The sequence below is a fragment of the Numida meleagris genome, chromosome 2 (genome assembly GCF_002078875.1).
Source record: "Numida meleagris isolate 19003 breed g44 Domestic line chromosome 2, NumMel1.0, whole genome shotgun sequence".
Classification (NCBI taxonomy): domain Eukaryota; kingdom Metazoa; phylum Chordata; class Aves; order Galliformes; family Numididae; genus Numida; species Numida meleagris.
Window position 1 is genome coordinate 82,851,919 of NC_034410.1, and position 26,798 is coordinate 82,878,716.

General features: G+C 40.7%; 1 protein-coding gene across 6 annotated transcripts in view; it reads right to left on the minus strand.

The window, feature by feature from the left end:
• Window positions 1-26,792, minus strand: part of EPB41L4B (erythrocyte membrane protein band 4.1 like 4B) — a 167,225-nt gene extending 140,433 nt beyond the window's left edge. For 2 of the 6 annotated variants that reach the window (XM_021385833.1, XM_021385832.1), the window contains exon 1: window positions 26,442-26,791. In XM_021385833.1, coding sequence (XP_021241508.1) covers window positions 26,442-26,744 — 303 coding nt within the window. In that variant the 5' untranslated portion in view covers window positions 26,745-26,791. Of the gene's footprint in view, window positions 1-25,716; window positions 26,185-26,441 lie in introns of those variants that run through there. The other 4 variants (XM_021385831.1, XM_021385835.1, XM_021385834.1 and 1 more) reach the window with 4 other exon arrangements.

The window sequence follows — 26,798 nt, forward strand, 5'->3', positions numbered from 1 at the left end:
TTATGAAGAGGACAGCCATCAGTACATGTGTTCTGAATAGAACAAGGTTTAATCTTGCAGCTGAGATGGCTTGGATTAGAATAAAGCTTTACTAGAACAATAAGACAAAGGGACAGGACACCTAAGGATTTTATGGGATCTCTTGCCTTTGATGATCTACAAGAGTATGATTGACAAGTGGTCCAAAAAGACTTGACTATGACCTACTATCACAGGCAAATAAACACCACTCACTTGCATTTCTATGGCACAAAATATCTTTGCAGTTTGAAGTCCAGGATATTCTCTAGAATTTGGTTATTTAAAAAATACTCATGTCAGGAACAGAATCTGAATGGTTGAAGTTGGAAGGACCTCTGGAGGTAATCTAGTCCAACCCTCCCACTCAAAAATGGCCACCCAGAGAAGGTTGCCCAGGACCATGACCAGTCAGCTTTTGAGCATCTTCAAGGATGGAGACTCCCATTAACTTTCTAGGCAACTTGCTTCAGTGCTCTTTCATCCTCACATTAAAAGATAATAAAAAGACCCAGAAAACAACAACAACAACAAAAAGTCAACAAAATCCATCACCAACCATTTCATTTACTTCAGATAGATAGAATCTTTTATGTTTCAGTTTGTGCCTACTGCCTCCTGTCCTCTCATTGTGCACCACTGAAAAGAACCATCTTCCAGCCTTTTCATGCCTGCCCTTCAGGTATTTGTGCAAACTGATGAGACACACCTTTCAGCTCTGAGCCTCCTCGTTTCCAGGCTGAACAGTCCCAGTGGCCTCAGCCTTTCCTTGTAGGAGAGGTGCTCCAGTCCCTTAATCAGCTCTGTGGTCCTCCACTGGACTCTCCAGTAGCTCTGTGTTTTGTACTGGGGGGCCCAGAACAGCATCCCAGGTGCGGCCTCACCTATGCTTTGTAGAGGGGCAGGATCACCTCCTTCAACATGCTGGCAATATTTTTCCTAATGCAGCCCAGCATAATATCACTGCTGACTTATGTTCAACTTGGTGCTTGTCAGGACACTCAGAGTCTGTTCTGCCAAACTGTTTTCCAGCTGGGTTGCCCCCAGTATGTCCTAGTGACTGGGGTTGTTCCTCTCCAAGTGCAGGACTTACAAATTGCCTTTAGGTGACAGGAATGGGAAGGTAAGACTTCTTACCAAATAATCAAGGATGAGTTGGTCTGTGACTCGTAACAAAAAGGAAAAAGATTAAACATTTTCTAGATTCTGTCTAAATACTAATACTGTGGGAAGAACTTGAGAGAGGGTATGTATCCTTTCTGTGCTTTTGCACAAGAGTTTGGAGTAACAAAGTGCAAAGAAGGTCCTGACAGACCACAGTTCAAACCACTGAAATTTCATCTGCACATATATGAGAATGAACAATGCCATAGAGTATTTTGGCTCAGTTTGAAAGACAGAAAGTCTGAAACACTCTTCTTCTTGCTTTTTTCTAAATCACAATTTCACAATTTTTGTTCTGTGTCATCCTTCTTAGCAGCTCGACTTTAAGGTAAATAGAACTTCTTTACCGGGTTTACTTGAGCAATCTGTTTCCCCACCATCTTATTTTATACCTTGTCCTTTCAATATTCTCTTCTGTATTTTTCATCATCTACCAAATCTTTCTTCTGTTCTCCACATCATTTCAACAGCTCTCAACACTACTCTTAAGAGAAATAAACTCCTTACGTATTGCATTTGTAATGTCTTGCTACAACTTCAAGATCTTGTCAAGCCTGTTCTTCAAGCCACATGCACCTTCAAGCTAAATGAAATATATTTAAATGAAGTCTGAAATTACTACTTGATAAACAGCACCGCACTTGTACACTGTCTCAGTGACTCATCTCTTACCAGAGATCTAATACACATGCATGCCAAGATCGAACATAACAAAACAAATGTTTTCAAGATTAAGAAGAAACATACACACACAGAGGTTGGTATTGCCTAACTGAAATTAAGTGAAATTTCAGTGCACACACAACCAGCCTTCAAGCAACTTAACCTTCAGCTATAACTCAGGTTCAAATAGAGGAATAAATAAAGGCAACAGCTTACAGAAATAATGACACTGGGAGGCAGGCTTCCAATTTTAAACCCTGCCTTTCACTATTGCTTCAGTCCCTTATTTTCCCAATTTGTTAAACAGCTGTCTGCAATGCTTTGAGATGTAAGCAACGCACAGCACAGGCAGAGGTCTGTGCTGCTTTCAGTTAAGTCTATGGAGAGTTCAGATAATGTCAGCGGAAACACAGTTTATAAAAAGCTGTATTTGCTCTCAATATTACCGCTAGTGAGAATGTTCTTTATTCTGGGTCACTGAGCATGTCTATCTGGTTCCAAGTACGGAAGCAAATTCTCAGTTATCACTCTGCTGTTTCAACATCCAAAACTCAGATGAAGAAATGCAGGTTTGTAATGATTCTACATTAGTTTCTCCCGTGTACTACTCTCTGTTATGAGCAAGCTTTGACTGGTAGAAGCCTGCTTTATTACAGATTATTTCACAGTACTGAGTTTGTATTTCCTCCGATGTATGAGGAATGTTACTTGACAATTCACATCAGATAATCCTGGAATGTGGGTTCAGCTTTCATTTGAAGCACTTCTGCTTTATTACAAGTGTTCAGGTCAGTTTCTTCACGCAATATTCTAGTTTACTGAAACTTAACTACTCTATTTGAGATTTTCGCACCTTCACTGGTTGCAAAGTATTCCATATCTTTCCCATTTATTGTAGTAAAAAAAAATATTCAACTCTACTAGGTATGTCATCTTCCCTATGGCTCTCTGATTATCTTAATAATTCTTTCACACATGAAAGCAAGAAAAATGTTATTCAACTGTTTTCCAACCAAATACTACCAGCTTTCAGGAAAAAAAATATTGTATTCAGAAAAAAAAACAAAATGTAAATATTTATGTGCAAGATAAAGAGTAAGTGTCCTTTATTGCAGTAGTGCAGCTTCTTAATATCTTTGAGGAAGCCAGGAAATTCACCAAAATGAGCTTTCTTCAAAACTGCATTTAAAAAAAAATAAGCAACTCTCTCCAGCAGATGTCATTTAGGAGTAGAAAAGAGAACACAGAGGAATCAAAACAGATGTCAGTAGTAAGAGCTGTAGCGTAAATGTCTGTCTTGAAATTGCACACATGCGCATGCACACAGACACACACGCGACTGCACAAGAACAAACAACATTCCAATCTCATTTAAGCTGAAATTAAGATTCCAATCTAAAGGTTGGTATGAGAGCATTCATTAATTTAGCCTTTTTTGAGGGGAGGAAAGGAGGAAAGACAACCTCGTTTATTTAAGTAACTATTCCAAGAAAACTGATGATCTTCCTAACCGAACGTTAATTCTTCTACCTTTTCATTTGTTTACTGAACAAATCACATATCCTAGTATTACATGTAACAGGATTGAGAAATGAATTAAAAAATACCTTTTGGGGAAGGTTTCAACAAAATTTTATTTACATAGATAGATACTTAGAAGTGTTTGTACTGCTACCTCCCTTGTACATCAGAACACAAGCACACAGCAAACTTGCTGGAGATTTGTCAGAGTGCAGCACTAGAAATATTCAGCTTATCTTGAAATACATTAAAATCTATCCTTTAAGTATGAACGTAGGTTCTGAAACCACATCTCAGCATCACAGACAAACTTGGTGCTTCTGCTCATTTCTTGTCAAAGGTACCATCTGTGACCAGCATCCAAGGTTATAAGTTGATAAATCAATTTTATGTGGACAGTGCTCTGATTTTTTTTTTAAACCTCTCCATGAGAGTCTGCATATACCAGGGTTTGGTCGTGAAATGAAATAAGCATAAAAGTCATGATGTGTTTCTGTTATGCTCTGGATAGAAAATTGTCATATAGTAGATTACATATGACATGAAAAGGCATATACCAAAGACCTTGGGTACAGGGTTAGAACTGCAAAGTTTAGCTAGCAGTTCTCATGTTTATCAGAAGGCAGGCACACAGAAGAGAAGGGAACCAAAACCTCATTCTGGTTTCAGCACTCAGTAACATCCCTCTGTTCTGAATCTACACTCCCCTCAATACTTGCTTGCACCACATGCACTCACTCACTTTTGGAAAGAGCAGAATATGGTATCACTTCACATGCAAGAAGGAAGAACCCCCCCATTACCTGTTTTCAGTAACTGGATTTCCATCGAGAAACTGTCTCTCTCACTCTATGGATTCTGCTTCTTCCAGGCAAGCATCTGACATTTTTCAGACAGCATCCAGCCAGCAGTGTCCATGGAGCCTGCTCATCTGTGCAGAGTGTACACTCTGGAGCTTCAGTCATCTATGAAGTTAGCTTAGTCTCCACTGTCTTACTTCCCTTGCTAATGTTCCTATCTCCACATCAGCTTCGCTGAAAAAAGGGGGGCAGGGGAAGAATGCAAGCCAAGTAAAACTCACACACAGTCCATACAACCACAGGTTGTGTAAGAGCTGTTCCCTCACATTCTGCCTACTCACATCCCACTTGTGGCAACAAATAGTAAATCTCAACATTTGCAATACAAGAATCTGTTGAGTCTCAGCTACCTTTAGATATCTAAATATGAACAAAGGAACTGTGCTCCCAGATTTGAGCAGCTGCTAAATTACACTGGGGAAAGAAATGCTCAGCATGCAGCCATTGCCCTACAGACCTCCACTGTGCACCTACTTATTTAGAACGCAGACAGAAGCTGCCAGGCCTCCTTTTTGAAATGTAAAAGAGCACCTATATTAGCAGTCTCCTCATTTGTTCATGTTTTTTCCTACCAACAAATACAACAGAGCTAAAGATACCCTAAGCCTAAAAGCGACTCAGAGAAGAATACAAGCATAACTAACTTTCTTGTGCAACTGAAACAAAATCAACATTCTAAGTAACTGGAGAGGCAAGGAAAAGGAGATAGAAGGATCACAGCAGCATCTTAACCCCATCAACTACAGCAGGCAGTCGCTTTTCTAGCTCTTCAGACAGTTGATTTCAGTGAGCAACTGATGACAGTACATTTGCAAAGCTCAAAAATGGCTTACTTTGCAGGCTGTAATAGCGATAAAACAAAAATTGCTCAGTGTGGGAATAGAAGCTAGCATAAGACATCCCTCTTAGAAAATTTTAAATAGTGACGTATAAGGGATGTGATCAGACACCTGCTTCTATCAGTAATGCAGTTCTGCAAAAGGTTTCTGCTGCATGGTGCAGGTGTCTTGGTCTATTCTCTTAATAACCTTGTTTCCAGAACAGAAGATGGCAAATCTGATGGGCAGGCTGTAGACTGCTACATGGGCACTGACTCCTTACTTTCTTAAATCCTGCTCTTCTTCCCCTAATAAACTTACTGAAAAAGCAGGCAGAGAGAAGACTGCGACTACCAAGTCTGAAGCTTAATACAGCTTAATACTGGCTTTAAAGCATAAAGCATATTTCCTGTACGGACAAACAGTACAAACTACAAAGAGAAATCCATCACAGTTCGTTGAATATCATCTGCCAAGATAGTCCACCAGGCCTTTGTTTGCTCTGCACAGGTGAAAGGCCTATTGCCATGTTATTGTTTGCACCGCCTGCTTGCCTCCTGACAAGGGTGAGCACTGGAATAAGCAGGTCCCAGCTTGTTAGCACCACAAACTCTGAAATACTGATTTCACTCTGGTTTTGTCCAGAAATTTTAGCTGTGTCTTCCTGAGTTTTAAGCACAGTGTTGTGAAGCCCTATTGCTCTTGGGGACCAGAAACAAGAATAAAGTAGGGTCTGAAATGGGATTTCAAGGAAGGCAGTGCAGCAGCATATAGGCTACATACATGATGCTACAGGGCAAAAAGAACACAATCCCAGTATGCCCAAAGTGTATGTCATCAAAAATGGATCCATGAAGTTAAAAATACCTAATGACAAACTACTACAGTTCAATGACATTAGCAATGACACATTTTCACCATCAGCCTCTATTTAAAAAGCACTTCAAAACCCACTCACTAATATCAAAACTGATAGCATGCCAGCAGATCAGCTTGCTTAGATTCCTTGAATTAAGGGGACACACTACAACTTTTCCTTACTTACCTTTCCTCTCCCTGCCTCCCACCTCCCCACTCCAGAAAAATAAAACCATCACGCAACAGTTAAATATTCTTACAGTGTCACAAGCATTTATCTGAAGTTTGCAATAAGAATGAATCCGGCTCTTATAGCTATTTCTAAGACCCATTTATACTACAGCTGGATCAGTTCTTCCCTAGTTCACTTGCTTTCAATAGAGGCTTCATTCTCAATTCAAATGACAAATTTCTCCAGCAACAGCATACACATGGTTTCCTCAAACCTGGCATTCTTAGGTTTAATAACGCCTTCTAAATTGGCTGTGTTTTAATTACTATGTATACATATTACTTTGGAAAATCTGTGCAAAGTAGGCAAGCATTCAAATGCAATACATAAATAACGCAGCCAAAAAAGGATGTTTTAGCTACTGAATAGAACTGATCGTGTTGATTCATTTAGTCTTTAATGCATTTTTCCAGCAAAAGCCTTACAACATGAACTAAAAGAACATAATCCCTTAAACATCAGGAATAAAACAAACTGTTGACCTCAATCTGTTCCCATCAACTTCCTTTATCTGAAAATTGGCTCTCATGCTAAATGAACAATATAAATAACAGCATTTAATGCGTGGTGTTTGCAGGATAAGCTACTACTGCTTTTCAAATCATTCTAGGAGAAGTGTATTTGTTGAAGTTGTGATCTTATTCATATATTGCACCCTATTAAATACTTTCCTTCTTGCTCACTTTGGGCAGACACAATTTTTCATTTCAGAGGACAAACAGCATAATCATCTCAATTTGTTAAGAAAATAACATCGCTTACCTTTGCTCAACTTTTAAATTTCACACAGTGGTTGTAAAAAGAAAAACCTTTGCTACCAGATCTCACAATTACTGTAGGAGGCAGGGAGTACAAGGGGAAAAAAAAAAAATCAGGATTTAAATACATTACAGATTTAGGTCTTTTCTGGACTTGTTATTAGCAGAATGCAAAAATCAGTGTGATTAGCTATGAAGCCCGAGTCACGCTTCATTCTGTGACACTGGCAGAAGTTCAGCGAGGTGATCACTGTCAACAGAGAGCTTGTGACGTGGAGCTATTAAAGGTGTGTACATGCCGCAGCCAGCTACCAAAGTCACATTCTTATTGCCTTTGTCCTTCCCTTTATTTTACTGCTCTTTCATTCATGTGACATTTTAAATTAACGCAAGGTTTCCAACCTTTACACTACACCTTCCAAAGCAGAGGTTCTATTCTTGTTAGTTTCCAGAAACCTTCTATCAACCTTGATTTAAAAAGTAATGGCAGAATAAAATTTAAAATAAACAAACAAACCACCTCATGCTACAAATGTAAGCGTGACAGCTAAACTCCACTCATACAAAGAAAATATCCTCTGGCTATGACAGAATCTCTGTAACAAAGGCAAACAGAAATTATATGGCTATTATTTGACCATAGGAGATCGTCCTAATAAGACTGCTCACATTAGTTTCAGGGGTGCATGTCTGTCTTTGACAAGTCTTTCTTTTTCTATAACTCTCTTCATACTAAAAAAGTAAATAATCCACACTGGAAAAACAAGCAACAACACTTTTTGTTAATTAAAAAAAAACTCATTTCTTACCTTCCCAAGCTCAGGTTTGCTTTTACATCAGTTTTCCCAGCCCTGTGCTAGGTATCGCTGCCAGTTTATTCATCTACTGATTTAGAAATAAGTTTTTAATCACTCTGGATATCTTTAGGTCCCAGAGCTGTACTTGGAACTTCTTTTGCCCAGAGCAAGCACACAATGCACCAACATATGATAGGAAGTCAGGAAGCAGTCATTAAAAACACACGTGAAGAGCACATCTTCATGAAGAGAATGTAAAAGCCAGACATTGGTAAGTGTCATGAGTTTGGTTTGTCATCACAGCCTATCCCCAGATGAGTCATGGTAACTCAAAACAGATCATTAGATAGTCACAACGCATACATAATTAAGCTTTTTTGAATAACAGGTGCACTTTGATATTTTTGAAGTAAAAACATCAAGTTACTGCATTCTGTGAACGTAAGATCACTGAGGAAAGCAGTAATTTCATTCAAATGTTTATCTACTAGAAAGAAAAGGCTTTACAATCTTCCAACATCTGACATTTACATCTATTTCTGTACATGTTATCAGACACCTCCAAACTCCTTGGAGTGGGGAAAATCTACATGCGATGACCTTAGGATCTTTAAATCTTTTTTTCCTGAAATCATGCAGCAAATTGAAGACAAGTCATTTTTCTGTCAGGACCGCTGCATGTGCATGCACAGTTTGTACAGTAACTTCTTACGATTATAAACAGATTACAGTAAGTTGCACAGGCTTCCAAGTAGAGTTAATGCAATCTCTACATTCAATAAATATAGAGGGAGTTCTTCTTTGTTTATAAAAATGCAAATCATCATAGCACTTTACATGGATCTCTATAAGCTGTTCTGTTTCTAACTTCAGTTTTGTGCCATTAATCTTTTCATGTGTTCACGCTTAACATTCCATTTAACTAAATCCAAATATCACTAAGGTTATAAAAACCAGTTTAACCCACCCTTTGAATGCTTTTATTTTGTTGTTTTAAAAATAAAAAACTGAACTTCCAGATGGTCTTATTCACAAGGACTAAGAACAATTTAACCAAATCTCTCTCCAGCATCCACTGAACTCTGCAAGCCAAAGTACCAAGTTTCATAGCATCATGTAGGTCTCTGCTACGTGACAGACTGAACCATGCTTTATTTGCCAAGTGTCCACCAAAGCAAGTTTGCAACATTCTGTCCAGTAGGCTGGAAAACAATATGCTATCAGCTTGGTATACCAGACTAGAGAGAGCATTTTGAATTCAGAGCAGGAAATAAGAAGCATAGAACTGTGGTGTGAGTAGGATAACCACTGGGGAAGGCAGGATAGGTTCTGTTAGAGCCATCCTAGGACAGAGATCTACTACAGCACTGGTCACGTTAACACTGTCTTGAATATACCAGCCAATACAGTTGGAGCTGATTCAAAATAATTAACAGAGTAAAATAGCTGGTCCTCGCATCAGCATGATGAAAGTTGTGCAGGTGAACACTTGGGAGATACTTAGAGCTTTACATATCAAGATGGAACAGCCATGGCTTTTACATACTGCTGAGGAACACACAGAAGGAGAAAGAACGAAAAGTGAAATGAGAAATTACCAGGGAGAAAAATTAAGAAATGGCAGTCCCACTCGAAAAGCAACTCTATTTAAACAGTACCTTTGAGAAAGGGCATTACACAATATTCCTTCTTTTAAGTATATTGTTTAAGTTCTGTTCAATCTGTTACCCTCATATATAGACACTTAACTATTCAGGTTATACATGCAATGCTGACATCAAATATGAAACTCTGATGACACCATGATCATCATTTATAATGTAAACTTTGTATTAGAAGTATCAAAAAAGTAGAAAAAAGTTTAATTTGAACACTCAGGTTGAATTTTAAAAATAATCGGTTTGAGGACAGAAGAAAAGAGGAATAAAAGGAATGTGTTACTCCTCTCCTCTGAATTCTTGTAAACTTCAGTATTCAACAACATCCAGTTCTGGAGCACTTCCAGTCTTTTCAGAATGAGACTGTCCTTGAAAAAGCATTTTAAGATGATTTAATTGAAACACTGGAATCAACATGAATTTTAGTGCTTTCTACTCTGTAGCTACCCACCAAACATAGTGCAGGAAGCACTATAAAGCTTCTACACTTGGGGCCTAGCACACACCACTTCTAGCATGGATTTTGTGAGTACAAGAGGATTAACCTCAGATACCAGTGTTTAGCTGTTTGGCAGAGAGACATCCAACTCAGGACAATAAGGTTTCATATTTAAATTCAAATGCATAAAAGCAGCATCGGAAATAAGTAGAGAAAACTACTTTTTTGGAGGAAAGTAAGGAGCTTAGCTACAGGGATTTAGCAACCCTTCGGGCCAGTACAGTTCTAACAAAAAGCACACTGAGATAAATCACTTCCCTACCTTCAAACGCATGGTTATTACGAAGTGTATATTAAGGTTATACTATCTGAAAGTATTTTATGTGATACAACAGGATATGAATATTGCATTTTAACTTCCTATTTTAATTTGTTTTATCCTGACAGAATGAACTAGTAATTTGTGTGTTTAAACAAGTCAAACATATGAATTCATGCATACACTTAGTCAAAACCAGATGGACTTTGTTTCTCCACCCTCAGATCAGCAGAAGCATTTAACAAGCTTCAAAACAGAGGACTTAATTTTGAAGAGCCTCCCTCCCCCCACCTCTCCATCCTACAAAGCACTGCACAAAGTAGAACCTACAAAGTAGTAAGGATTTGCGCAGGAGAACACCCAACAAAATTTCATCCACAAACTTGAAAAGTTCATCACAAATATTTGGCTTCCTGTGATTCCAAGTGTACATCTATATCAAGTCACCAACACACACTTAGAATACCTATAACCTATATAGATTGGTTGTAGAAGAGACAGAATCATATCTTGGTAAATTATCTTCCTCTGCACTTTAGCACTGTTCTTTACCAAATTCTTTGTGGACAGCTTCACATAAAAAGCTGTAAGCTTTTAATCTTGTCTTATACAGAGATTTACACAGGGTGTTCCACAAGGAAAGCTCATCTTGTCTACCCTACATGGTTTCCATCAAGACAGTCACTTCCATCTCATACAATAAAGAATGTTACAGTACAAAGTTCCTTTTGCTTTAACACCGCAATACCTTTAGTCAACTTCCATTATTTGTGCAAGGTGAAATTCTGCTTTTAGAACGAAGTCCAGATAGAAACGCACTACAGCTAAACTAATTTTCCTTAATCTCATGCAGGTCAGGAAGGTTTATGTGACTTCTACACAGTATGTCTTATGTTTCTGTAGATTATCAGTCCCATGAAGAGCTCATTTCTCATATAGTTTGAGATCCCCTTCTGGCCAGTATAAAACTCAAAATTTGCTCCTGAAATACATTTGTAGCAGTTTGCAGAGTCCTCCCAAAAATCCCTGGAGAATAATACTGTGGATGCAGAGTGAGCAGCCCAAAATCATATCAAGAAGTGAATGGGACAAGCAACTACTGTTCCCAGCTCCTTAGAGAACCAGAACAGTGCTCAACTCCCATGACAACTGGCAACTGAAACAGCGAGCTCATGGGAGCACAAGAGCAAAGGATGTTCCTCCACACTGATGGAGCACACTACAAGGGTAGACTTTCCATTAAGGTGGATGCCCAGGTAGACAAATCTTGTTCAAGCTCTTGAACAGAGCAGTACTCTGTGCACAGCGCATACTGCCATGGCTCTGCTGAAGACCATCCTTCACTCCACAAAACATACTTTCATCTCTACACTGCAGTGCAGGATTTTATAGTTTAAACTCATATCAGGTTCTCCAGCTGACAGGTTAAGATACTGGCACACACATCCTTCTGCCAGTTTACTCAGAGAGCAAGATAGCTGAAGGCAATGACATCTTAAGCAATCTCTGTTAATCTTTTTACAGCTGTTTATCAAAGTCTCAAATCCTTCTGTCGAGGAGGAGATTACAGACATTGTCACCTTACAACACAGGCAGTAGAACATCTCCAAGGAAGCTTTGGGAGCACCACAAGAGAAGCAACAAATGCCTACAGCTAAAAAGAAATAAAATTGAAAAATAAATTGAATCTTAAATTGGAAACCTTCACCCAGGATGGCTGACAATACCAGCTTCTAGCTCTCTGGTCAATACATATTCACCTTTGGCTTCCCAGACCAGGAGCTCCAACTCCCCGCCCATCACCCTGCAGTTGCATAGCGACACACTCAGAGGATTCCAGTACAATGTCCCTGACTTCAGATGCTTGCAGACACACATACACAGAGAAGCACCAGATGGCCTGGGAACTGTTTTCCCAAGCATTTTCAAAACTGGGCTCATTCCACAAGCTCAAGAAGAATGCAACTAGTTGGTCATAAGAAAGGAAATACTGAAGCAAAATTGTTCCCCTGGCTTTTCTCTTAGAAAAATGCAAAACAAAACAAAGAGCATGTTTATTCAAATGTTTAGAATAGTTGTCATTCTAGTTGAAACCTGTCTTTCTAATGAACCTTGTGGATTTGAAGGTAAAAAGCATATTTTCCATTGGAACTCTTTTTAACATGATTCAGAACTGTCTTTTAGTGCTTTCAAGACATAATCCTCCACCTACTACTTAAGAAGTGCTGTTTTATGTCATGTTCTTAAACCAAATATATATATTTTTAAAAAAGGACAATTTTTAATTGGAAAAATTAATCATGAAGTCAAACTCATGAACAGTCTAATTTTCAAATGAGAGACTAAAAAAATAATTCAGGAATTAGAGATTTCAGTTCAAATTCGGTATATACATTTCCACTTCCCTCATGATCAAGAATGACTGTTTGTACTAGCAACAAGATTTGTTTCTGAATATCTGCATATAAAAAACTGCAGTAAACTCAGATCACTTTAATGTTGTTGATCACTGATAGATTGGGAATCCAATCATTGCTTACAGCAGTATTGTTTTCCCTCAGCAGCATAGTTGTCTTTCACTTCACTTGCATCCAGTGTCAAAGGGATAAGAAGTATAGAAAAAGTACTCCATCACAGGATATCCACATTAAGAAGTGGCCATCCAGAAGTGTTTTCAGCTCTGGTTCTGTTTGAAACTCCACCGGTGGAGCCCAGAGAAAAATGACTCTCTAAAATTCTTAGAATCTTTTTAACTTCAGTATCAGCTTTATTATTCTCATCAGTTCTGGCTCTCTATTAGGTTCTGAAAAATAAAAAGAAACTAGACAGTTGGGTCCAGTCAGGAATAAATTAAATTGAATAATAATTTTGAAGAAAATTAAATCTCATAAACTGAGTAATTTCTTGCTCCATAAGACTGCACATTTATTAAATAACAACAATAAAGAACCTCAGAATAATAGGTTTCCACAGGACATCTGACTTGGGCACTGATCAGCTCCTTGAGATCTAGCTTGAGCTACTTGCTACAGTTTCCGTCCCTGAGTCCCACAGTGCAGCAACTAAGCATCTCTTATTCACTTCATACTAAGCTGGCTGATTTACTGGTGCAGGTAACGAACATTCCCACGATCAAACTGTGAGAGCACTGAGTACATGAATCAGCCATTCCTGAAGTGATTACTTATATCCTCAAGCCCCAGTTCAACAACACAGGCTTTCACAGCACTTCTGCCTTAAAGAGCTCCCATGCCCTCTGTCAGGTTTTTCTGCTTGCTTGGTCCCTTCCTTGTACCATACCTTTAACAGAAAGGATTTCTGACACTCAACACTGCAAAAGCATTTTTAGGGTGAAACATACCTGGATCTGATCCCTGAGCTGGCTTTCAGCACAGCCACGCGAACAGCTGAAAGGGCAGGGGCCTGTGTTCTGCACAAGGATGGGAAAAGAAGCCAAGAGCTGTTCATATTGCCCAGGAGACACCTGGGCAAAAATAAGGGTAAGCATTCCTGAAATAGATGCGTGTAGACAAAAAAAAAAAAAAAGGCAACTTAAACAATGAGGAAGGGAAGAGGGGAAAGCAGCCAGCAGCACTGTGCACAGTGCAATCCTGAAGTGCTCTGTTCTGCTCACAGTCATCAGTTTTCACCACGAGAGAGTTAACAAGATCACTGCTGCTCAACTACACAAAACCAGCACAGTAGCAAGAGTAGATGGGTCTCACTGGTTGCACAGACTGATTTGCATCTTTGGGGGATGCAGAACTGCATCAACACACCGTAGCATAAATCAGTGAAGTCACGGGTCATACATGCAAACAAGAGTTTTGGTCACGCTCATTAGGTTGAAGACAGTGCCCTGGATTTAAGCAGCACTGTAGAAACTCTGGTGTAACAGAAAAGCAAACGAACATGAAGTCTTGGTATAACGCTGCAGCCAAGGAAGTAAACATGAACCCTGAACACATAAGAAGGCAACATTAGAAATGGAGTAATGCCATTTCACGTAACACTCGCCAACCACTATAATTATTCATTCAGAGAGTGGTGAAGCACTGGAACAGGTTGCCCAGGGAGGTTGCAGATGCCCCACGCCTGAAGGCATTCAAGGCCAGGCTGGATGTGGCTCTGGGCAGCCTGGTCTAGTGGTTGGTGACCCTGCACTCAGCAGGGGGATTGAAACTCAATGATCTTTGAGGTCCTTTTCAACCCAGGCCATTCTATGATTCTATGATAATAACATTACTGCACTCAGCTCAAATGTATGAGCATTCCAGCACATCAGCACAGTCAGAAATAAGATACCAAGAGTTATTCTGAGTTTGAAAGGCAACTGGAAATCAAATTTCTTTTTGTCTACTTAGAATAAAGGTAGGATTAAGAGGTGAGTTGCATGGGAATTTAATGAGCCTTCATACGGAGAATATGTTTCCCACAGTCATGGGTCTCTTCATCACTAGCCTGCTCAGACTAAGAGAGAGGATAGCAAGAATCATAAAAATATGAGATATATTAAAAACTTTGTTATTATTCTTAAGAGTCCACATAAAACCTCAAGCGAAAACTACTTCTCATTACAGACTCTTAAAAGTAGAGAAACTATTTAAATCCAAGGAGAGACGTCGCTAAGAAGTGACAGAATCGAAACATTTTTAGAAAGGAGTTCTAGAGACTGGTCAGGGAAAGAGAACAGATTAAGTGTTCAGAATGGTCCACTCTGACCTGAAATAAATCTACCGTTCAGGACTCACTCCTTTACAGCCATCCATATGACTAACTATCCCATATAATTTAAAGAGCAATATTCTAAATGACACCAAGGAAGAACAGTCAGTTAACTTCCATTTAATGTAATTGTAACAACCTTAACAAAAGATGTTACAAGTAGGAACAAATGAGAACAAAGGTAGCTGAAACCTCTGATAGCCATTTATCTGAAGTAAAATTTCTTCATTTAGCAAATGAGGTGGCACTACCGGAAGCAGCAATAAAATTGACAGGCCTTCACAGAAGAGAGAGGAAGAAAAAAGGTACAAGTAAGTAAGACTAATCCTACCAGTGATTTTCCGCAAACCTTTCATTCTAGCATAGTTCCCTTTTAAAAATTGCTTGCAGAAGCAGAAGAGCAATGTGATCCTGTTACTATATGTAAGTATGCATTCACTTTGTCAAGCCATAAGGGAACTATCTCCCTACCTACTTGCTCAAGCACAAAGAGTACAAAAATAATAGGTGCCATAAATCCTAGCTACCTTAAACATCAAGTCTGTTTTTTTATGCCACCAGGAACCATCAGTCTCAAAAGGGCTTTTTAAGATACAAATGTCATTTTGAATAACATCATAAATTCATTTAGATCTGAAACTAAAGCTGCATGCTTGCCTCCCAGCAGTAACTGTGGTGCCCGTTTCCACATTTATAACTTACCCTTTAGCTACAGAACCACTCCAAGTTTATTAGCACTGCAGGTTATGTCTGTGCATAGGACAGAAATAGAAGTATACTCCACAGCACACATTTTCCCATCAGCCCTGCACCCAGCCTCCCATCCCCTGGTTTATTTAAGAACTTTCACCAACATCTCCGCTCCTGTTTACGTTATTTGAGTCGGGATGTTCACAGAACAAACTTCTCAAGCAAAGTAGGTTGATGTTCTTGGAAACAGACAAAGCGGTCTCACCTCATCGCTTTGAAACTGCACTGATTCCTCATTTTGCCTTCAGGGACATTTTGTAGCATGACAGTCTTCTCCTGGATTGCAATGGGACAGTCTATCTGGCCACTTCAATCAGCGCTTTCACTTTATGTACAAAACCACAGAGGCAAACAGACTTTGCTCTCCATCTCACTAGCATCAGCTTCAAGGCAGACTATTGCCATACTTTACATACTGGTATAAGAAATCTGCAGTTCTCTAAGACTCCTAAGAAGAACTGCAGTCACCAGCTGAAGTGTTCAAAATTCCATGCTTTAACAGTTAACAAAAGTCTGCCACTACACTGCTTAAAGCTAAAGTGTGCAAGAGAGAAAAAAAGGTTGTTTTTCTTTTACAAAAAAAAAGCTGGTGGAAGAAATACAATGACAGAAGCATTGTGGCAGCAAGAAATGAACTGCTGTTAGGAGATGGGAGATAAAAGTTTTCCTCTGGGTACTGGGTCTTCACAGTTGGAGGAGACACTGGAGGAGTGTGGGCAGCAGTGCTGGGAGCTGCTCTGCTCTGCAGGGACGAGCTGCCTGCACTGGGAGGCTTCCCATTGCCTGCAGCTGGTAGCTCCCAGGAGGCAGAGCTACTCAAGCCCTAGTAGCAGCAGCCTGGCTAATGAGGTTAACACATACACAAGGAATAGGAACTGGTACTCTTCAGCTCAGTATCGCCCTACCTTCCTCTCAAGCTAGCCATTTGCTTGCCCTGTTGCCTGACAGCAAAAGAAAGTTTATTTGGAGGGCTATCCTTCGAGATACCACTCAATGTTTTATATTTACCAAAATCCCCACATCTTTCCGTTTCACATACCAATACTTCAGACTGATCATGATGGAAATACCAGACAATCTGTTATCTCCGCAAAAATAAGATTAAATTAATGAGCGTCTAATACTATAAAATGTAGGGATAGAAATAAAGGTTCTCCCTTTCTGGCCATAACCATATTCTTAAAGAAGCAATATCTTTACCAAATTAGCTCAACTACTTTTTTTAAGCACACTTTATGATCAAGTTATAAACCAAAATATGGTGGGTGCTCAATGTGAAAATACATCAAAATCCAAGCACAAACTGTAAAATGAGAACATCTGTTGGCAAATTTCAATAGCAGCAAACAAAAAACGCTTGTTCTCATTTCACAGCATTGAATTTTTCTATTCCCACTCCCAACCGAGAAACACAGCAATCAGCCTCAACCTATTTTTGCTAATATACAGACAACTGCTCAAACTTTTCTCATTTCTCCCTATATTTTCTAATCATCTTCACTTTTTAAAGCCACAAATGAAGTCTCATCAGAAAGGCCTTACTATATGATAAATTTATGATGGAAATCTCGCATGTAGATGCTACACAGGAAAAGAAGCCATTTTAAGCAACCGAAGAGGGGTTGGCTCAGAAAATTCCAAAGGAAAAAGTGAAGGCAGTGAATAATATTATCTTGTTTCTAATTCTGAATTAAAGAAAACTATTAAAAACATTTGTTGTACAGATTATTTCCTTATATACTTAACTCCTAAAATATAGGACCTCTTGTGAACTACCAAAAATCCTTAATTCAAGGAAAGAAATCTCCTTTAAGTGGCCACTCTTTGCAACAACTAAGCCATCAGTCTGAACCCAGCACAAAGCAGAAGCATCTTACTACAATCGACACTGAATGACTTCACTGCTGATTCCTTTTAGAAGCCAGTCTCCTAGTAAGCAGGTCCCCCTATTAAAAAGGCACCCCAAGAATATTAACACCTTTAATTAACTGGAAGTCAAGAGCAGAACTCCAAGTCACGTAGACCCAGTTGCACAAGGCAACCTGCAGCTAGGTGTTCCAAGCCCTGCTAAGCACAGGTAACTCGAGACTCAGCAGCAGCTAGACAACGAGGCTGGGAAGACTCCACCCGGGAGAAAGGGGATGTCCGTAACATAACAAAACAGCAATGAAGACAGGGTTGCAAGGTGAACAGCAGGGAAAAGGAAAACAAATAAACCGTGCCCAATACATGAAATAGCAGGAAGAAGAAAAGAAGTCTGTTGCACAGCAAACAAGTTCTATTACTGCTCTATTAAACCAGCTCTTCCCACCCCATTGTTACATAGGGGAGGCCTCAACTGACACATATATATGCAAACACCCGAAGGTCACAATGTGTCAGAAGCTAAGTGGATACTGCCCGCTGGATAGTACGCTTCCAGGGCGCTGCCTATCCTAGCAATATGATCTATTTTAAAGAATACTGCTCTTTAATTATTTTGCTTAATTCAAAGAGATAACACACTCATCATTCATCATCATCTCTCAAAGCAAAGCACTCACGGAAGGTTCATTATTCAGGAAGAACTGCTACTCAGTAAGTAGCCTGAATACAAAACCTACATACTGTGGATTTGCATCTCGACTGAATAGTGATCTTTGTTGGAATACGATGATTGTACACAGTACTGGTGTTCTCAGTTCTGCTTGTAAAAATAGAAGCTCTTGGTTTTAGTCTTTTTACATAAATGCAGGCCCTCAATTTTGAATCATATATCACAGTTTCTGGAATGACTAACAAGGTACGTAAGAAATTTAAATGACAGAAAACAGCCTTGAATGATACTGGATGGGTACAAGGGAGAAAAAGAAGAAAAACAAACAGAATTGTTCATTTTCTTCAAGAATGTGGAAAATCGTCACTTGCAAACTGAAAGCAGGTAACACTTGAACATTAAGCAATTTTGTCCAGACTTAACACCAACCAAAAAGGTACGATGCAGTTAGCAGGCTTTTTTTGTCTGTCAATATTAGCAGATTATAAATTCATCTGTAGCACTGGATAATTTTTAAGCTTAATGCAACCAATAAACTGCTTATTTGCAGTTTTATTGGTTTTTTTATTTATACTATCTAATACCTAACATACAAATAAGAAACTTTCAGCTGAAAACAATGGGAAGCTAAGCCTGCTAAGCTAGAGAAATATCTCAGGTGCACATTTTGTAATATGTATACATAATATACAAAAAAATACAGGAGGAAGTAAAACGTACAGTAATTAATAGTACTATAAAAATAAAATGAAAAAAAACATTGTTTTCAAACAACCACAACAAGATTTATCCTTCGATGGAGTTAACCTTTAAAATAACACTAATTTAATTACAGGTCACAATCTTCAAGTCATAACACAATGCTGTTCTAATTGTGTATTTATGCTGCTATGTTCATATGAGTCCAGATTCTTCAAAATAAAGGACTCAGAACTCTGCACATGTTTATGCAGAGTTACCTATGATATTTCACAAGCAAAAGATAGGATCATCCATTAGGATTTCCAGCATCTATTTGTCATATAAGTTGCACCACATGTATTAAAATCACAAAATACAGTAAAATCTCAAGTCAATATGTTTCTCAGAATAGTACTTAAAAGACATTAGGTATTTTTGGATTAACTATCTGTGGTTCCTTAACAACAAAGGAGTAAATTGGTCTCAATCTGAATAGAACAAAAATGTAAACAGGCAAGATGAATTAACTCTTAATATTTTTCATGCTTCATAGCTGGAGTCTGAACCAAGCATTTCAACAAAGATTTCGAAATAATCCATCATAATATAGCTAATGGTCCAGGACATATTTAAGCTGATACAGAGAAATAAATGGAAATAGCAAGTCAAATAAAGAGCAGATGGTCACTCTAAGCACTTCATTACCCTCCAACCCTTTTATTTCTAATGCAATGTGAAAAGAAAAAAAGAACGTAGTCTATATCGGAAAACATATTTAAAAAAATCTGTTTCTCAACGTAAAATACTAACCCAGCAACACTGTATGTACAGTTAACAGCTGTTGGCTTCATCATTCTAGCGCAACTATCGATAGCTGTGAAAATGCCTTTTTGTAGGGAAGAACTGCACAGAAGGGAGTTCCAAATTTCTGACAACTGCAGAGAACCACAGAAATGATCTAAGTGGGCAGGAGGGGATGGGACAGAGAGCAATGCTCAAGGACTCAAACAGAAGGAAGCAGACCTCTAGAGCTCTTTCAAGTGCCTCCCAGAAGAGATCCTCCACAGCAAACTTTCACAGCTTTTGTAGTTGCTGAGGGGGTGCAAAGACAACTGCTCTTGCAGACTGGGAAAATAGAGTGAGGAGGAAAAAAAAAAAAAAGAGTTATTATGAAAGAAATTCAGAGACTATCATGCTAGTAACACAGATGATGTCCAGGAAGAAGTATAGAAAATTGCTCAGGGAGGAGATGGAGAAGGAGAAGGATGAGTGAAAACAGCTGGGAATTTAAAAAGAGAAGATCCAAAGAGGGAAAAAGAAAACAGACCTAAGCTTAGAAGAGAGATACTAAATGGAATCAGCTTATCAAAGTTACAGGAAAAGAGCTATTTACAGAGAGGCTACAAGTAGAAGCACAAGGAAGAAAAGCAGCAGTAGAGAGCAGAACTCATTTCTGTCCTTTGTCTTTTGATCTCCATACTCAGAAACTGTTCTCCTTTCACTGTCCTGGTCCCACAAGACTGCCTCCATGTCCTCACTCCTTTATCTTTCTGCATCCCAGAACATAAAATTACTCTCATTCTGATGGGCCCATGAGAGAAAGCACTACAGTTTCTACTGCAGGTTATCTCGTTCTGATAGCTGAAGAGCAGTTGCTTCTTGGGCATACCCAGAGTGATCTCCTATTCTCATTTTTACTCTGCATCATCTATCTTACTGTCAATTTTGTACTTCCCTCTCAAGCTCTGTATCTGTTCTTCTCCCATTCTAAACCTGTTTCTTCCTGTACTACATTCTGTGATCCAAACAGACCTAGTCTTCTGCCCTTCTGCACAGTCTGAACTTCCAAAGTCACTTTGTTCCTACTTCCTCCCTCACAGGAATTATTATTATTATTATTTTTTTTTTTTACATGCCCAACCAGATATTGTTTTTCCTCTTCAGCACCTCTACTAGGAGCATGGAGCTACAGGTTTGCTACCCAGCAATCTTATCTAGAAAACAACCACAGGGAAAAAAACATATTAGATGTACTCTATTTGCAAATAAACATGCATTTTCTAACTGCTCAGAAAGTTTCCTTCTTACTGACCTTCTTTATTCAAATCCATAGTGGCCTTCAGTTTTTCACCAGTTAAGCCCAGTTCTCACAGTGCTGCTACAAAGCATTTATATGTTAACCAACAAGGGTCGGGACACACTGGCGTAACTTCTCTCACTTGAGCATAGTTGTATTCTGTTGTAAAAACACTTCCAAAATAATACATAAAACAACCTAATCTCCTCTCCATCTCTTCAAAAACTTAAGCTCTCTATCAAAGAACCAGTGCCAGCTGCTCATGTTCTTGCAATACACTGTTCTCATCATTGATCCTCCCTCACCAGTTGAGGACTCTTTCCTGTTATAACAGTGATCCTGTTACCCTATTTGTATTGCATTGGAAAATGGTATTGGCTTCCATAAATAACTAATGGTACTCACACGCAAAATGTATCTAATGTGTGTCAAAATAAAACACTGTTCACTGCATCCCTTTTTCACCATATACTGTTCAAGTGTGTTTTATCTGCTGTAGACTTATTAAGGATGTTTGGTGAGCGTGCCAAGAGCCTGAAATTCCCTCTTCTCAGTCAAGAACCTACTCATCATGCAAGTCTGAAGCACAGTTATAGTCCCATGTGTGCACCCTCCTCTCATTCCTGTTCCTCTGGGGCTGCATAGGTCCCTGGCTGTTAGTATATATTTCTACTATGAATATTTTTTCCACACACTTTCAGTAGACACAGCAATGCATTGGAGCGTGTGATACATGCACAAGGTAATTAAAAGTTATTGCCAGAAGATAACGCATCAAGCTCTGGCTACAGTTACTTCACCAGAGCTTTATGGTAATGAAAAAGCATTTCAACAAGAGTGACAGAAGGAAAATACCCCAGCACTTCTACAAAGAGAGCTTGACTTATGAAGCGGATTACAAGAAGTGGTAGCCACAGCAGTTCATGCACACAAGGCAGCCTTTGCAAGCCTGAAAACATGCTTTCCACATCTGAAGCACTCTGATTTTCAATTGTTGAAAAGTACCCTCTAAATAAAGAACTATATTATCAATTTTGCACTTGAGAAAAGCTTTAAAGAATTAGTTCTAAAATGTCTGCTCCACACCTGATATAAAATATGTATTTGAGTAGTGAATAAATCTTCAGTTAGGAGACTCCAGAGAATGCCTTAAATTAAGTGTCTGCAGTTTTTATTCCTGAAATGTCATTAGGAAATCACGTGTTACGTAAAAGAAAGGTTGAGCAGTACCCCTCTCCAAATATTTATCACTTGTTCCAAGTTAAACATACTACTAACTTTAAGATTGAGATGACTACTCAAGAGTCAATTTAACATTTACATTTTATTTAAGCACAGAGGCCAGCAGATAGGTTTTGTTATGCTTCATGCTAGTCTAACAAGAAGAGGATACAATAGACAGAAGATTACGCAGATTAAAAAAGGCTATGAAGAACATTTACTATCCCTATCCTGAAGTGTTTCCATAGCAGCCGAAACAATTATTAAAAGAGATACACCAAAAGGAAGGCAAAGAAACAATATGAAAGCTATCTACCTGAAAACAATCCATAGATTTCAAGAGCTATATATAACTTGTTCATTAACTTAATCATTAAGCGTCACCTACTTTCTAATACACCACATAGGTCTTTGTAAGGATGTCCATGGCAGCACAGAAATTTGTTACAGCGATGAGTATTATGACAGACAGTGTTTCAACTGCTCTGGCTCCGTATCACTGAAAACATACGGTTTCCTATGTCTGCTTTGCAAGACAGGGATTTCCACAGTAAAGTAAGCTTACCATTTGTTCCCTCTCTCTCATCCCACTTAGATTAAACAAATAAACAAACAAACAAAATGCATTGTGTACAGCCCCCATTTTCCCAAAACCTTCTCACAGAACACCGTTTTCAGTGGCACTAAAAAAAGGAACGTCAATCCCTGCTACTCCGGACCATCTCACTGAGAAGTCATCTTTCTGAGTCTTTCTTTAAGATTTCATAAGATGCACTGAATTAAAAATCAGATATTCAATGTTTAGAAATGCCAACATCAGCGTCAACAAAAATTTGGGATTTTTTGGTCTCATCTCAAAGCCATCTACAAACCTTCCCATTTACGTATTAACTAGCAGGCATCATCATTGCCGTGTAAATGTCAATGCTCCTGCCCTGTATTCCTTATGTAAGAACACAGCATCACCTATAACCAGTTTCTTTCATTAAACTCATGAGTCCTCTAGAAAACAGAGGAAGGATTGCGTTGACAGCAGTGAGCAAGTGGCCTTCCATCTACCCACAGCTGAGATGCAAGATCCAAACACGTAATAGCTTCCTATTGTGTTTTTCATTGCATGTCTATTTCTATGTATGTTCTGCTTTTTTCTTGCATCAATCCTTATAACCAGATTTCAGATGTGCAAAGATGTGGCGTCAGGTCCATCGGAAGCAGCGATACCCCCTTTATACTCCCCCTGCCATGGGAAGTCACCCCAAAGCAACACAACAGGCAAACTAATGCTCCCATACAGCCACTCCCAGTGCCAATCTCAAGAGCATCTCAGATTCAGCACAGGGCCCTGAGGAGCTTGTGGGTTTAAAAATCCATCCAGTGCATTATTCTGCTCGGAAAGAATACTTTCAAAGTAGTCCAAGTCTTGCCTTAAGAGCAACCAAAAAGCCACTATTGTTAAGCAATCCTTGAAATTTTTGTGCAAGAAGCTGAGTACAGAAATCGTTATCCAGTGTTCTCTACAGCTCAGAATAATTTTATGCTGACATTGTATAGGAAGAGCTGGGGAGGAAACAAGTTCAGGAAATCCAGAGAGCACCTGCAAGTGAAAGGCAGATGGAGAAGTATGAGGGCAGGGGAGGCCCTGTGCATGTGCCGTAAGAAAGAGTAAAGTGCAAATATCCCATGAGGAAGTGGGAGGGGAAGTGCAGATAAACAAGAAAGGTGACTCTGGTCACAATACTTCCATGAAGCCTACAGAAGAACGAGCTAAGGAAGGACTCGGGTGGGAGCATTACAAAAGCTTACCAACTCTACTGTTTCTAACGTAGGTACTATTGCATTTACTATGGCTGTTAACCTCAAAGGTGGCATCAGCCTACTGATGTGCCATTTGTTTTTCCTGCAATACCACCAGCCCCCACGTAAGCGAAAACACCAGGGCAGAACCTGATACATTTAACCTAGACAAAAGAGTCAGGGTTTTAGTTTTAATACATACTAAACAACCCAGCCAACAAAAACAACTGAACTTCTTTTCTGCATGCGCAGCTGAAGATTTCAAGCAGCCATGCCTTCTCTGTCATCCCTCCACGCAAACACATAGACCCTGCAGTCTTTATAATTAATATCTAACAAGCCTTGAAATCAATTCCAATTAAGTTTCAGGTAGCAGTCTAAGAAGCGTTAGTTACGAAATTATTGTGCCCTAATACCAATGTGTTCCTTTTACCCCTGGAAAGACAGCTGGGTTTTAATGTTCGCAGGCAGTAGAAAGAGCACATTTTCCAGATGCCAGTATCTCCTGAAATAAGTGCTTGCGAGCGTGATCAGCAGCACAAAGTCCTCAGCAATTACCCACATACTAGACTTCCAGGGTAAGCTGTCTCACTGCTAGAGCAGGGATCACACTCATTCCCTTGCCAAAAAATTTAAGCTGAAATGTATAGAAATAACCATACGCTAATTTTCTCATTTCTAATTTTACAGAGAAGATATTGCCCAGTTGATTCTGCTTAACAAGTACATTACAACAGCTTCTGAGTATTAAAGTGCATTCTGTTTCAGGCCCTAATCCCATAAAAACCGGTGTTCCAAAGCTCAGAGAAACATTCCTGATCAAATTCTATAAATGGTGCAACGCCTCTTTCAGTTTTTCTGACTCTCAGTGTGGGTGTTACTTTCTGTGAAAGAAAGGGAAGACGCATGAGGAACAGAGATGCAATTCAACAGCACCCTTTTTAATCCCCAAGGCACCGATAGCTGCTTTGCACCCCAGCATGCTCCAGCAGCCTAGAGATGTCACCGAAGAACATGATGACTTCTTATCCTCTCACTGGATAAAGAAACTACAGCCACCAAGTGTGTGTCTCGTGTCACCACTGACAGCCTAGGCTTGGCCTGAACATCACAACACAAGCAAGTATGCTCTACAGCTTCTTTACTGGACCAAGCTGGTACACTTCCACACGCTCCCAATACTCAAGGACTACTCAAGGTTTACCATTACCTGCTGTTTCAAACCTACAGGCTATTTTAAACAGGTTCTATAGCAGCAATAGCTAGACTCGTGATAAATTGGAGGGAGTATAACCTTACATGAAATATTTACTGAGCTTATCTACATAGACGTCTATAAGCATACCCTCGGCATGCCGATAACGCGCGAGTTCTTTTTAGACAAGCCTCGTGCTGAGATGTTAGGAGGACTGCAGCAAGTTGTGAAGGAGATGCGAAGAGAGGAAAGGCATTAACATTGCCAGTGCCTGGAGGTGTGTGATCTGCTCTGTGAGGGAAGGGGCTGGCTGAGTGTGAGGCAGCATCTCTAGGTGGCCCCATTCCATGCTCCCCTATTAGAGCGGTTCGGTTTCTTTTAAGCAGAAACCAGTGGGATCCTAATTTCCATATTTCAGTTAAATCATGCCAGCACACACAGGTGATGATTAGCATGAAAGGCACCCAACAAAATTCAGGAACTATTCTGAAAAAAAAAAAAACAACAAAAAAAAACCACCATCTTTCATCCCAATGGAGATTAAAAAGAGCTGGACTGGATCCGTAGGGGTCTCTTCCAACTCGGGATACTCCATGATTCTAAAAGTAGCATGAGATTGATCAGGTTCTTACATTGCGACCAAGTTCTTCCACCCAGTTTTGTAGGTCAGGCTTAATGGCTGCCGATTCTTCAGTTTCGAAACAAGTTTAAATGTTTTCCCGATACGATAAACTGTAGCGCTGCTCCGCAGAGCTCGGTTCTCACGGGGGAGGGGATGGAGCAGCAAGAACGGACGGGCGCCAGGCGCTCAGCAGCCGCGGGAATGACCACCTGGTAGAACCCAAACTCCGTAACCGAACGGCATTCACCGCGCACCTCCGCCGCGGCGAGCCGGGAGGGCACCCACCGGGCTCCGGCGGTGCCGAAGAGCTACTAGAAGCGGAACACGGGCACGACCCTCCGCGCTCCGGAACGCGGCAGCGGCGGGAGGGCGGAAAGTTCGGAGGCGGCCCCGCACCGACGGCCCAACGACACCTCCGCACCGGCTCCACAGGTTGGGAGCGGCGAGACCGCCGATGCGCGGCCGCAGCCGGGGACGCGAGGGCGGCGGCGCGGAGCCCCCGGCAGCGAGCCCCCCCCGAGCGACTCCGGGCAGCGCCGGCTGAGGCTGCGGCGGGGGGCGGAGGCGCAGGTGCCGCTCTCCGCGCTCGCTCCGGAGGAGGAAGGGGCCGCGGCCATGGCGGGAGGCGCGGCGCACCTGGCAGCAGGTGTATGCGGGCGGCGGAGGGGAGGAAGGAAGCGACGCCAGCGGGCAAGGGAGAGATGCGGAGGGGTCGGCGCGAACCGCGTTACTCACCGGCAGCTCCACGCTGACTTCGGTCCCGTCCAGGAGGAGGACGCGGCACTGCAGCACCGGCTTGCTGCCGCCGGCGGCGGGGATGTGGACGGGGGCTCCGGCGCCGTGCACGACCCCGCCGGGGTGCGGCGAGGAGGGGAAACCCCCGGAACCGACGACGGCGGCGGCGGCGGCTCCTCGCAGCCCCCCGTCCCGCTCGTCCCCCTCGGCGCCGAGCCCGCCTCGCCCGGCCCCGCGCCCCGCTCCTCGCCCGTAGCGCTGCATCGACCGCCGGCCAAAGGTCCTGCGCAGGAACCGCAGCATCCTGGGGGCGCCCAGCCCGGCCGCTCACACCCCCGAGCCCGCAGCTCCGCGCCC